The 13,670-nt window shown below is 39.6% G+C and overlaps 1 protein-coding gene across 1 annotated transcript in view; it reads right to left on the bottom strand.

Moving 5' to 3' along the window:
• Positions 1-784: 784 nt before the first annotated feature.
• MACO1 (macoilin 1) overlaps positions 785-13,670 on the bottom strand; it is a 68,624-nt gene continuing 55,738 nt past the window's right edge. The window contains exons 7-11 of the mRNA XM_075853230.1: positions 11,805-11,963; positions 11,539-11,721; positions 11,331-11,451; positions 8,318-8,492; positions 785-4,500 (exon numbers count right to left, since the gene is read on the bottom strand). Of these exons, the coding sequence (XP_075709345.1) occupies positions 4,298-4,500; positions 8,318-8,492; positions 11,331-11,451; positions 11,539-11,721; positions 11,805-11,963 (841 nt within the window). The 3' untranslated portion in view covers positions 785-4,297. The remainder of the gene's footprint in view (positions 4,501-8,317; positions 8,493-11,330; positions 11,452-11,538; positions 11,722-11,804; positions 11,964-13,670) is intronic.

The raw sequence follows: 13,670 nt of genomic DNA, 5'->3' as shown, positions 1-13,670 counted from the left end.
TAATGTTGGCCTACCAGAAGACATTTTGGTAAATGATAGAAAAGAGTTTGGAAATTGTAATAAAATAATAAGATTATTCTATAGGCCTCATTCATAAGGCAGTGTTTAGGTTAGTATTTGGAAGCCAAAACCAGGAGCGGAACATTGAGGAAAAGTATAATGGAAAGACTTGCACCTCTTCTGTGTTATGGACTCACTCCAGATTTGGGCTTTCAAATGCAAACTACAGGCCTTTAAATGAAGCCTTATGCACATAAAGCGTTTTTAGAAGTTGTTTGTTCTTCCTCCATAATACGTAGGGCAATGTTAGTCATTCGGGCTTTGCACAAGTTCCTATGCTAACATTTTCGTAATCCCATTCAAAGTCAAAATGCAGCATGTTCCATCGGTTGCCACATATCGAACCAAGTTCTCATCTAAAGGCACAGGATTTCCATACATGTAGAAACAAACTCGATACTTGGAATAGAGCCTCACTCAGAAGTAGCCACAATACGGTTCCATTTATGACACTGTGCATGGGGCCTTGATTTGCAGGTTAAGGCCACTTTCACATAGCAGAGTTTTGCATCGGTATTTGTTAGCCAAAACGAGTAGCGGATCCTACACAAAGAAAAAGTATAAGAAGATTTTTAACGGTTCCTCGTTTTGCATCCTCTCCTGGTTTTGGCTTCCATATACAGATGCAAAATATTGGCAAAAAGACTGCCGTGTGAAAGAAACCTAATAATAATAATGGTCTCCACACAGACTGGTGTGTAACAAACACACAAAATTCAAGATATCTGCAAGAAAATGTTTATTCATTGTAAACCCCCACAGGGGAAAAAAAAAAAAAAGCTGAATTGCAGCCAAGACCAAGTAATTAACAAAACCGCCATAAAGGCAGCAACTGGTAGAGGAACTTTCAACACAAAAGTCAGTGAATGAGCTTCCATGTTTTGTTCAAGGCTGGAGAAAACCATGAGACACATCCGCGTAACACTTCAAGGTTGACAGCAATACATGATGGTTTAAAATGCAAAAATCAATGCAACATACACATCTTGCTAAAACTAGAAGAAAAAAATATATATACTGAATACCACTATTTGCTTATTCCACTTTATTTGGAATTGAGGACCCCGTGTTCATACAGAAGGGTGAGCAGAATTAGATATGCTTTCGTGCAAATAACCAGAAGATATTTTAGAATGTGATTTTTTTTCTTTTCTTTTACGCTTTACTAATTTACTGCACACGTCCATTAAAGGTCTCCTGGCAAGGTCAAAATTCTTGGCACATTTGTTGATATGAAATCTGCTTTCCACTCCTTTGCGACTTCAATATCTGCACTACACAGTAAACAGACGTCGTATAAATATCTTTATCCTCAGCACAATTTATTTTGTAGATTGGAACTGGGAGTGAATAATTTTCCAAAACCTCAAAAATAATTTCTTGGGCACTGGGAGGAAAAAAAAAAAAAGTCTCCTTCTAGGTGATCAATGCTCTTACTTTGGTGCTTGATGGATGGATGATGATACTTTAAATACAAAGGTTTTTATTGCATGGGCTAAACATAGCCACTTCATTTGAATTGGCCAGTACCTTATTTACAACATGTGATCTGTGGCCTTTCAGAATAAGGACGAAAAGTAAATCCCTAGCCCCCTAAAAACTTTCGGCACCAGAACAGTCTATTCTCAAGGCACTGAACGAGACCCATTCCACTAGAAACACGAATAAACACTTCACAGATCTACTGACAAGTAAGAACATCACTATCTAGTTCCCCTTCACACAAACTTGAAGTCCAAAGCAGTTATGTTTTTGGTCCGTGGTGGGTCATTTAAAAAAAAAAAAAAAAAAAAAAAATTTCTCCTGGGTTTCCATATTCATTCTTTCAGAAGTAGTTCCTCCCCTTTCATGCTCTCCCCACTGAAAACATAATACGAGGGCACATCTATAAAACATGTTATGTGGCATTAAGAATAGCTCACAATTTATACCGGCTCCGAATGCAAACAAGGTTGTGGAAATAGTGCTGGCAAACAAGTACGTTGCATAGAAAGGACTTCTATGAATCACCTGCCTCAGGACAACATCTGAATATATTAAATGCTCTGCCGTTTGTGTGCAGTGTTAAATACTGTAATTGTTAAAGAAAAACAAAGCCAAAAAAAAACCCCCAAAACAAAAAAGCACCTACACATGTAATCGGCGTAAACACATTTCGTAATCCATGCCACTTATAACAGATACACCCTGGTTTTGGTTTTCCCTTCCTTGGTTTTGTTCATCGAAAAGTTCTGACTAGAAAAAAAAAAAGATCTGTGAGGAATTTATTTAGCGGACATGCAAATTTTTTAATTTGGATCTGGATTAACTGCATAGAAGACAATAAAGGGGATATACAAATCTGTTTTTCAATTTCCATGAGGGAAACACTACTCCATAAAAAGAAATTTGTCCTTCTGCAAACATTTTTTACAGATTTGCGTACCTTTACAGTTGCAGCTTTAAAACCTTGTTACTTGTGGTTTAAAAAAAATAAAAAAAAGTTTCCTATTCATTTCTATTGTTCAAAAACAAATACTTAATATTGAAACATTAAAATCGTATTATAGTCTCTGTAGACCTATGGCCAGCAGTGTCAGGGTTAATTTCACTTTTGTGACATCTTGGGGTCACTATACCCAATGCGAATTACAGAAAATAAAAAACCCCCACAAAAACAGTATTACCATGTACTTTTTAGGATGGCCATGTAGTATCTCAATAAAAGCTGGTCATAGAATGTAAAAATCAAGGTGATTTTGTACCATAAACCAGGACCTACCATGGACGAAGGTCATTTGTTACATTGATAATTGACCAATGTTACAAAACCAAGATATTTGGAACCCAGGTGAGGAAAAAAATAAAAAGTTTTTCCAAGACGTCTCCTTATTTGCCAACTGGTTAAAACACTAAAAATGAAGTATTAGAAGTACTTGGACAACAATACTGTATTTTATTAAAAATAAAATGGCAACTGTGAACCCTGAAAATGGTTTAGGATTTTTTTTTTTTTTTTGACCAGCATTAAATTGTTATTGCATAGTAAGAACCAGGATCCATACTTTTAATGAGGTTGTCTTGTAGAAAAAGGCTTTGTGTAAAACAAAAAAAATTATCTAAAAACTTTACTACTTATTTGTGTTGCAAACAGGCAAGGGAGCAAAATACTTACTGGTCCTCATGTACCAAAACCATGTCGGAGACAAAGCGGTCTTATGGTCCATAGCAACTAGAGCTCAGGCTATGAACTGAAAATATGAAATGTGGACTAGGATTTGTTGCCATGCGCAAAAAAGTAATTTCCCACTCATCAAAAGGGTATAATGTACTTACTGTATGTCATTTTGTGATATATATATATATATATATATATATATATATATACGGGGGAAAAAATTACCAACAAAATAAATTCGTTGTTTTATGGTTATTCACTGGTTCATAAATATTGATATGGTTGGTGGCTCTCGCCTTTGGCATTTCTCACCTAAGAAGCCCTTACAGACAGAATTCTTTGGGAAAAAAAACCCCACGTAAACTTGGAGCATAAGTCAAAATTAGAGGCAAAAAAATATAAATGGCAGCTTTTAAATGCACAACTTTTAACGGGCAGTAAATGTGTGACTTGAACCCATTTGTGTGGATTTGCCGTTGAAACCCAATGAAGAGTTCTAGTTGTAGTTCTTTGTATTCCCTAGATTGTGTCTTGATCCTTGTACAGACACAAATCTATTTAAGATGGTCTCAGAGGGTGAACGAGGGCAATGTGCTGTTCATTTCAGAAACCGTTATGACCGTTCCAATGGTTCTTTGCATTTTAACTAAAGTTTGCATTAAAAGCCCTGAATCTCCATGAGCTTTTCCTTGAAGCTTATTTTATGCTCTTTGTAAATTCATCAATGACCAATAAAACATGAATAACTGATTAGACACAATAAAAACGGCATTCTATGGTTGAAACTCAAGTGAATCACATACGTATTTGCTAAAAGGATGAACTGCAAAATTCTGTGAGGTTTATTTAAAAAAAAGTCCAAATGGAAAATAAAACAAAAACACTGCGCTCATCCTATTGCAACTTGGTGCTATCAGCTGTGATTTTTTTTGTTTTTTTCATTTTAAGTTAACACAAATACAGTTCTTGTAATACAATTCCATCTTTAATTGCAACAGATGCTTTTTGCATGTTGACTCCAGTCAGACAAAATTTGTGGGTGGGAAGGGGGGAATTGGGTGGGCTGATGGCAGCTGGCATTCATTTCTTGAGTGGCTGGTAAACTGATGCATTGGGGTCCAACCCAGACGAGCTAGTCTCCACAAACTTGGAAGAATAGTGTGGGGAAACTGGGCTTAGGGTGCTTGTCCCTGCAGTGTATGCAATGCTGGGCATTACAGCCATTACTTCTGCAATCTTCTGTTTGAGGTCTTTGATTTCTTGATCTTTCTGAAGAATTTGTCCTGTGGAGGGGGGGGGGGGGGTGACAAAAAAGAAAAAAAAAAAAAACACTTAAAAGACTTTTATGCAGTATTTCGGATTCCAATGCCCCCTCAACAATTCATCATGACACCTCATCTTCCCTGTTTTGGCGGTTTGGTCCTGGCCTTATAGTAATGTTCTCATACGCAATTTTTAACTCTGCTTGAGCCAAACACAGAAGTGAATCCAAAAAGGAAAGAAAGATATAAAGGCAGGATTCAGCAGCCCTCGGCACTCCAGCTGTTTGGAAACTACAACTTCCCGCAGGCCCTGACCGCCACGTTAGAGAATGCTGGGAATAGTAGTTTTACAACAGCTGGAGTGCCGCAGGTTGCGGACCCCTGGTATAAAGAAGAAACTGATGCATCTCCCTTCTTTTGTGACCACTCCTGTTTGGCTTAAAAAAAAAAAAAGTGCGAGTGTGAGTGAGCGTTCATGGCTTAAGGGTATGTTCACATGCAAAATAAAAAAATAAAAATAAAAAAGACGGTGCTGTTTTCAAGGGTTTAAAACCGCCTCTGCTTTTCAGCAGTTTTTGTAGCCGAAAACATTTTTTGGAGCCGTTTTTCCATTGACAATTAAAAATGGCTCTTGAAACTGCTCAAGTAGTGACATGCTCCTCCTTTTTACAGGATGTTTTTTTATGCGCCGTTTTTAAAACAGAGGCGTAAAGAAAGCCCCATCTGAACTAAATGCCATTTTTCCCGTTGAATTCAATGGGCAGATGTTTGTAGGCGTTCAGGCACCGTATTTTCAGCCATATTTTGAGGCGTTTACGCCCCAAAATACGCCTGCAAACCCTGTGTGTGAACATACCCTAAGGCTGCAATCACATATGCAGTTTCTCTTAGCAAATTCAAGGATTATATCATGCAAGGAGGAAAAAAAAAATAATTATATATATATAATATATATATATATATATATATATATATATATATAAATAAAAGTACAGACATTTGGGTTTGTAGCATCGCTTGGCTTTAGTGTGAATGGATCATCAGAAAATTTTTTGTTATACACACTTAAGAAATTTTGGTGGTGTTTTCTTTCTTTATTTCTGGCTATCCACAAAAAAAAATAAAAAAAAACAAAAAACCACACTGGGCACTAATACAGTTACAATAAGACTGGGCACTAACGCAGTTACAATAAGCTATCTCCTGTCCTGTGTGGCTTAGGGTCCTCTTACACGGCCCAATGTGGGCATGTAAACAAGTGCTGATCAACAAGACATCTCATTGATCGGCGCTTGTTGAGGATGAGCGCGCGTTACTACGGCCGTTCATCCACATACATTTCTATCATGTCCGCATGTATCTCTCTGTTTACACAGGGAGATGTGCTGCAGACAAGAGAATATTTTCTGCTGGATAAAACACAAATCAGCCGATGAACGAGCGTTTGCTCGTTCATCTGCTGATCGTTGCCCCGTTTACACAGGGCGATTATTGGGAATGAGCGTTCTGTAAATCCTCTTTTGCCCGATAATTAGCCCTTGTAAATGGGACTTTACTTGTCCGCTTTGCTGTACATAGAGGCACAGGATGAGGAGAATCACTCATTTTCACTAGAGAATGGGCAAGTTAAAAAGACAGCTTTATCGTATTACTGGAGGTGTAGACAAGGTAGGGTAGCAACACTATACACAGATAAGGTTCTGTATGTATCTCCTGTGTTCCCTGTAGCAGGGACTGTACTCTGGAGACTGACAGGGAAAGCTCAGATTTTTACAACCAATTCCCATTCATTTCAGCTGCCATAAAGTGAACAGGCCCTGCTGTACTAACTACACAGGAAGTACAGGAAGGAAGTGTGTGTGTCTCCAATGTGGCCGCCTACACGTGGCAGATTTTCTGCAGAAATTTTTGCCACTGTCCTATTCATCCTAAATGGGGTTTGCAGAAATCCATGCACATGCTGCAGAAACCACCCCTTTCGGAATTAAAACACATTATTTTTCATCTATGAACTTAAATCTAATTAATGAAACGAAGATTAAATACATGGCAAATTCCCTTTAAAAAGCATCAAAAATTGCATGCTTAGTCATGGTGCAAAATATTTCCAGGCCATCAGACATGGGGATAATGAGGGTTGTGATTTCAAAACAAACAGTCTCTAAAAAGGAGCGCTAAATTTAACTACCGCTTTCTCTTCCCACACAGTAATCTGTAGCCTTCCACCTAGCCTGCGGGTCTGAACATTAGAGCATGAGTCAATGAGTTGGGAGATGTAGTGAATTTGTTATAAAAGTAACTTTGTTCGTTTTCTTCATGCACCTCATGTTCAATAAAGTGGTGTTGCATCACACCTCGAGAATCAAATCATACCCACAATTCTCTACCTCTATCCAAGCTTAAAGGGGTTTTCCGAGTTAAAATGACTGTGCTAATGTTTACATTAATAAATTACAAATAAATTTGTAATATACTTACATTTTCCAAATTGGCCCCGTTTCCAGATGCTGCCGTGGGGTACTTGACGGGTGACGTCATTCTCTGGCCGCTGTGTTGATCTTCAATTCTCTTCCGGGTATACGACACGTCACTTGTGATGTGCCGTGTATGGGCTGTTCTGTTGTACTGCCCATGCGCAGTCTCTGCGGTTATCTCGAGGACAGCAGGGACCGCGCACGCGCGTTACGGGCTGTACAACAGAACAGCCCATGCACGGCACGTCACAAGTGACATGTCGTATACCCGGAAAAGCATTGAAGATCAACACAGCGGCCAGAGTGACGTCACCCGTCAAGTTCCCCACGACAGCATCTGGAAATGGGGTCAATTTAGAAAATGTAAGTATATTACAAATGTATTTACATTAATAAATTACAAGCATTGAACACAGTAATTTTAACTCTGAAAACCCCTTTAAAGAAGAGGAGTAAGGCTAGTTTCATACAAAGAGTTTGCATGAATTTTCGGTAGAGATCTACAGCAGGACCCTTTTAACAAAAAGGGATTGGCCAAAGCAGACAACCCCTTTAAGGCCAGGCTCCCACGGGTCGGATATCAGACCTGGTACCCGCAGCATCTTCTGTCCAAAAAAACTGAATATCCGCTGCGGAAAAAAAGCGCTCATACTTACCTACTCTGTCTTCTCTGCGCGTAGTCCGGCCTCCTACGATGACGTTACAGGCCAAGTGACGCTGCAACGGTCACATGGGATGAAACGTCATCCCAGGAGGCCGGACTGCAGGGAGAAGGAGGGCGTTCTGGGTAAGTACGTAGTCGTCCCCCCCCCCCCCCGTAGTTGTGATTTTTGCGGCGCAATCGCTGCGATTACGCCGCAAAAGTCACAACACTTGGCTTTCTGTTGCGGGTTTTGCATCCACAATTAATTCAAATGGGGAAAACCCACAACAGAAAAACAAAAACGCAGCATAAATTTACATGCTGTGGAAATATATTCTGCACCGCAGGACAATTTATTAACGTTTACGCTGCGTTTTTTTCCTGCATAAGATTTTCTAAATCTCATCCACTTTGCTGCTACTGTAAATGCTGCAGAATTTCTGCACATTTCCGTTGCGGAAATTCCACAGCATTTACACTACATGGGAACAGGGCCTAAGAAAGGAAAAAAAAATAAAAATCTATTGCTGTGTGCCATTGTAAAAGTAGAAGCTCATGTTTATATTTGACGCCCAAGTCTAATTGCCAACCACAGAATACAATAACCTCACATATACCATGTTAGCGAACCACTGCACAATATTTCACACTATTTTCTAAACTTTTCTCTAAAGCAGTAATTCAGACATTTCAAACCCAACCACAGTGACGTGCCAGTTACCTTGGGCAATCTCCAGCTGTCTTTTTGCATCACCTAGTGCAGAGAACAAATCCAACTTGATTCTGGTTTCTGCACTGAGGCTATTTTCTAAGTGCTGCGTTTTATCCTGCATGGCTGAAAGTGCAGACATTAACACCTCTGTATCTTTCTCATTTTCTTTGTACTTTCGCAGCTCCTGAAAAAGATAATACAGTAGAGGTTAAAAGCATTTAGAATGTTGTTGTTTTTTTTATGCATATTATTGTATAGCTGGAACTACATTAAAATGGAAAAAGATTCCAGTAAAGTGTATAATAAATAATCGTAACTTTGTTTGAGACCAATATTACATTCCTTGGAAGTAACACCCTTATCTCCCTTTATGGAACATGGTATATATGAAATGATTTGTATGCTGGACTACAGCGAGATGCTGCTGCCCAAAACAGTTATCAGCCCGGGGTCTCTTGACTTTACAGACAAATAAAACTGCAGTACTAAAAAATGCTTGCGTGATCGATGGGCCACAATAACTACCACACATCTTACGAGATGAACTAAAAGTTTTGGGGAAGCATTCCAGTCAGTGTGACTGCTCATCTAATGAATTTAGGTGTATTGAGAGGTCAACATAGCTTAAAGAGGTTCTGTCACCACATTATAAGTGGCCTATATTGTACATGATGTGATCGGCGCTGTAATGCAGATTACAACAGTGTTTTTTATTTAGAAAAACGATAATTTTTGACGGAGTTATGACCCATTTTAGCTTTATGCTAAGGGCTTTCTCAATGGACAACTAGGCCAGTTTTACTTTTTGACCAAGTGGGCGTTGTGGAGAGAAGTGTATGACGCTGACCAATCACATTAACTTTACTGAAGTGTCTTGACAATGAATAGACATCACCTCCAGCCAGGACGCGATGTCTATTCACAATCCCGACACTTTTTAGTCAGCGTCATACACTTCTCTCCACAATGCCCACTTGGTCATAAAGTAAAACACGCCCAGTTGTCTATTAAGAAAGTAATTTGCATAAATCTAAAATAGGTCATAACTGTCAAAATAGATCGTTTTTCTAAATAAAAAACACTGCTGTAATCTATATTACAGCGCCGATCAGATTATGTACAAGATAGGACACTTCTAATGTGGTAACAGAGCCTCTTTAAACACTGACAGACATAATACACCAACACAAAAGCATTGCAGTGTATTGTGAAAATGATCAAACAACCCCACGGTCAAGTCCCCTAGTGAGCAAAAGTAATAAAATATAAAATTTGGTATTGCTGTAACCATAACAACCTGCAGAATAAAGATAACATGTAATTTATACTGCAGATGTCGTAAAAATCAAAAACCCAAAAAACAATGGCGGAATAGCTTTTTTTCCCCCATACCTCACTCTAAAAATAATAAAAAATGCAATATATTATACATACCCCCCAAAAAACTAAAAAAATAAATAAAGATAAAAAAAAAGGTAAAAAAAAAAATGCACACACAAAACAAATTTAACTTATCTAACAAAAAACAGTCCCTCACACAGCTACAGCGACAGAAAAATAAGTCATGGCTCTTCGAAAGTAGTGATTCAAAAAACAAAAAAAATTAAAAAACAAATTGTCGTCCTCCAGGCCAGAAATAGGTGCATTCTTAAAGCGTACCTAACTTTTCAGGTCGTGTGTGTATGGGAGGTATATTTCTGGGTATTTCGTGACTTGCATATGGCATTATTTAGTAGTTTTTCCCCTCTGCAGGCTCTCCAATTCTCAGTTCTCTCTGAGAAAGTGGGTGGAGCCAAACTGCTATCATGTTTTCTATACACAGCACACACAAAGCAGAGAACATCCTGGTCCATTATTTCTCTGTAACACACCCTTAAAAGAAGCAGCATAGAGGACATCATACATCAGCAAGGAGCACTGTAGCGGAGAATCCAGCACTGGGGTGAAAGTCAAACCAGCAGCCTGTCTCCCCTCTCTACTCACCTCTCCATAGATTAGTATGGGCAGTAAAGAGTCCTTCAATTCTACTCTAACTAGGGATGGATTTTGCTTTTCAACAGGAGGTGGACCGCAGATTACAGGAAGGGAGACACCTAGTGGCAGTAACTTCACACAGAATTTGCATGGATAAAACCAGCTTTGTAATTTACTGTTAAAATGTAATCTATCAGGTAAACTATTAGATTAGCATAAATTGTTAGAAAAGTTAGTGTCCATATAAGGGGTTAGCCTGTAAATAAAGCTTCACCGCAGCACAATAAAAAAAAAAAAGTTCTGCAACTGTATACACTGTAACGAGCCATGCACCTGTGTCAGCTAGACAATATCCAGAAGTGTTTTTTAGCCTCAAAGTATAACTATGAATGTTTCCAGTCACGGACAGCAGAGATTATGGCAATAGCCGCTTTATTTAGATACAATGGCCACCTTCTGGTTTTTACAGCAGTTTTCCAGTATTCATTATGGGCCCCTTTGACTAATGAATATGGAGGTAAATGCAATTGAACCAGCAATTCTGACCTCAGGGTTCCTCCAAGAACAGTGACCAACAGACCACAACACCGGTAATTTTTTTTTCGGTCTTGAAAAATGGGACAATAGAAAAGTTAACTCTCCGCCTGCATTTTGGGCAAAAGCTGTTCATACACAACTATAGCGGAGTCAGGAGAAATGCATGGCCGCCGACGGCCATCTCATGTATGGCCAGCTTAACAGGTGACTGAAGAGGGTGGAACTTTGATGAGGGGCAGGGCCTAGGTGCCTGGTCTAGACACTTGTCTAAAGTGTGTGGGTAAAAAGGGGAATGGCTAATCTCCTGGGACATTAATACAATAATTTTGCATATATTTCTCCCGATTTGAGGGCATTACGAGACAAGAAATGAGTGGAGTAAAAGGTTGAACCTACTGACTGGGTGACAACTAAACTGGTCTAACAATGTGCATACCAACAAAAAAGGAGTTACATTTTCATATCGCAAAGCCAAGTTTACCGATCGACGTGGTCCTGGAAGATACTATACCTGAACTTTTATCTCCAGTTCCCTTATCTGGTCTTCTTTTATTTTCATGTCGATTGAGAACTTTTTACATTCACTCTCTAGGTCTCTGATTCGACTTCTTAATGTCTCTGTACATTCACCCCTAATATAAAAAATAAAAGACAAAAAGTCAGTTATGAGTGATTGAGAATACCAACGCCATCATTCGTTATGTTTTACACCGACATACCGGTTAGCTGCAGCAAATGCGACGGCTCTTGCCGCTGTGGCTTCTTCTAATTTCTTCCTTTTCTTCTCCTCCATGAGCTGCTTCTCTACAAATGCTCGAGCTTCTTGCTCCGCTTTCAGCTTCTTTTCCAGCTGACTAATAGTCTGCTTGTCCTTCTGCTTCATTTGAACAGCATTATGTAATCTGAGCGACGACATAACATTTTATTGGAATGAAGAAGAAACCACACGCTGTTAGATAGGTATTTTTCTCCTGACAAGACTCACTTGTTTTGCAGCAGCTCATTTTCCTGTCTTAGCTGCCCTATTTCATTCCGAATACCCCGCTCCGTGCTGGTTAGTACATTGATCTGACTGCGGAGATCCTGTTCAATCTGTCTGCTGCCCTGCAAGTCTGCTTTTAATTTCTTTACATCTTGTTCCAGCCTGGAAGAACATAGAAAATGGTCAGTCTGACAATAACACTTGCGGAGATAAAGCATAAACTTAACCAAGGTATCTTCATTCATTTATCGCTGCCCTATGTCAACTATCCTTCAGGCCTATATGTTCTAGCCACAATAACTTTCTGATCTCATATGCCGTTCAGGGCCATTTAGATCACTTATAGTGACGAACGTGTCTACAGTGCCTTGCGAAATTATTTACCCCCTCTGGTGTTTTCCTGTTTTGTTGCATTACAACACAGAGTCAAAATGGATTTAAAATTTGATTTTGCGGGACAAGTTGTGTTTTTCAATGGCACCATTTTGGGGTAAATATAATACATTGATTAACTTATCATGGGGGGGTAAATGGGAAAAATAATAATTTATTCCTGTGTTAAGTTTTTTATTTTGACGCGGATGTAGCTGTAGGAGTGCTTATTTGCAGAACCCAGTGTAGTATTTTATTGGTACTATCTAGGGCATAATAGGCAAACACTGAAGGCAGACCTTGGGGACGATTAGGTTTTAAGCTGCAATAATTAACACAAAAAGCATTGCCCCTCCCTGTAATTGCATCGCGGGGGTGCCAATGGGAGGCCCTTCACTCGGAGACGACTGAACCTCTAAGGGGTTAAATGTGAAGGATCAAAGCAAACTTCAATTCCACCCGTTAGAGGAGCATAGCCCGACACCCACTCTGGCCAGCGCGGAACACCTTTTCGTGGCGCTGTGGCTTAAGTACCCTTAGAGGGGTTTTCCCCCCCATCAGGGACATTTATGACATATCCACAGGATATGTCAAATGTCAGATAGATGCGGGTCCCACCTATCTAGAACGGAGCCCCCTAAACCCTATTCTAACGGTTTGTGTTCCAGCTGAAGCATGCGATTCCCGACCATGAAGAAAACCGTGCATCTCTAAGCTACGCAGTTTCAGTAAGTACCATAGAACTGAATGGTAGTTAGGGAAACAGCGTAACTCGCATGCTACGTTGCGTCCATAACTGCCATTCACTACTGTGAAAGTTATGGGAACAGCATAGCTCAGCGAGTTATGCTGTTTCCATAATTCATGGTTGGAAATCAATTGCTTCAGCAGGAACACAGAAGTAGGGATAGGTGCGGGTCCCAGAGGTGGAACCCACATTTGACATTTATGACATATCCTATGGATGTCAAATGCCCCTGATGGTAAAACCCCTTTAATGACCACCGAGAAAAGGTGTATGGGCAGTCATTAAGGAGTTAAGAAGGTCCCCGTGTGCAACCAAAGTGTCACGTCAGTATACATACTCCTGTTCTGAAAGGTTCCAGAGTCCACAACACCACTAAGCAAGCAACATTAAGACCAAGGAGCTCTCCAAACAGGTCAGCGGCAAAGTTGTGAAGGCGTATAGATCAGAGATACGTTATAAAAAAATATCCGAAAACTGAACATCCAAAAAGGCAAATCATTAAATGCATTATAACAAAATGAAAAACTTATGGCACAACTACAAATCTGACAAGAGAAAGCCGCCCACCAAAACTCCCTCGCTCGGCCAGAGATTCAACAGAGACACCAATGATAACGCTGAGGGAGCGACAAAGATCCACAACCTATGGCATGACAAGAAAGACTGCTGAACACCAACACAACCCATCTAACTTGAAGGTTTTGCTTGGAAGAATGGGTAAAAATCCCAGTGTCAAGATGTGATCAGCT

The sequence above is a fragment of the Rhinoderma darwinii genome, chromosome 2 (assembly GCF_050947455.1).
Source record: "Rhinoderma darwinii isolate aRhiDar2 chromosome 2, aRhiDar2.hap1, whole genome shotgun sequence".
Taxonomy (NCBI): domain Eukaryota; kingdom Metazoa; phylum Chordata; class Amphibia; order Anura; family Rhinodermatidae; genus Rhinoderma; species Rhinoderma darwinii.
The sequence above is the reverse complement of the archived record's forward strand: the minus strand, read 5'-3'. Positions and strand labels throughout refer to the sequence as shown.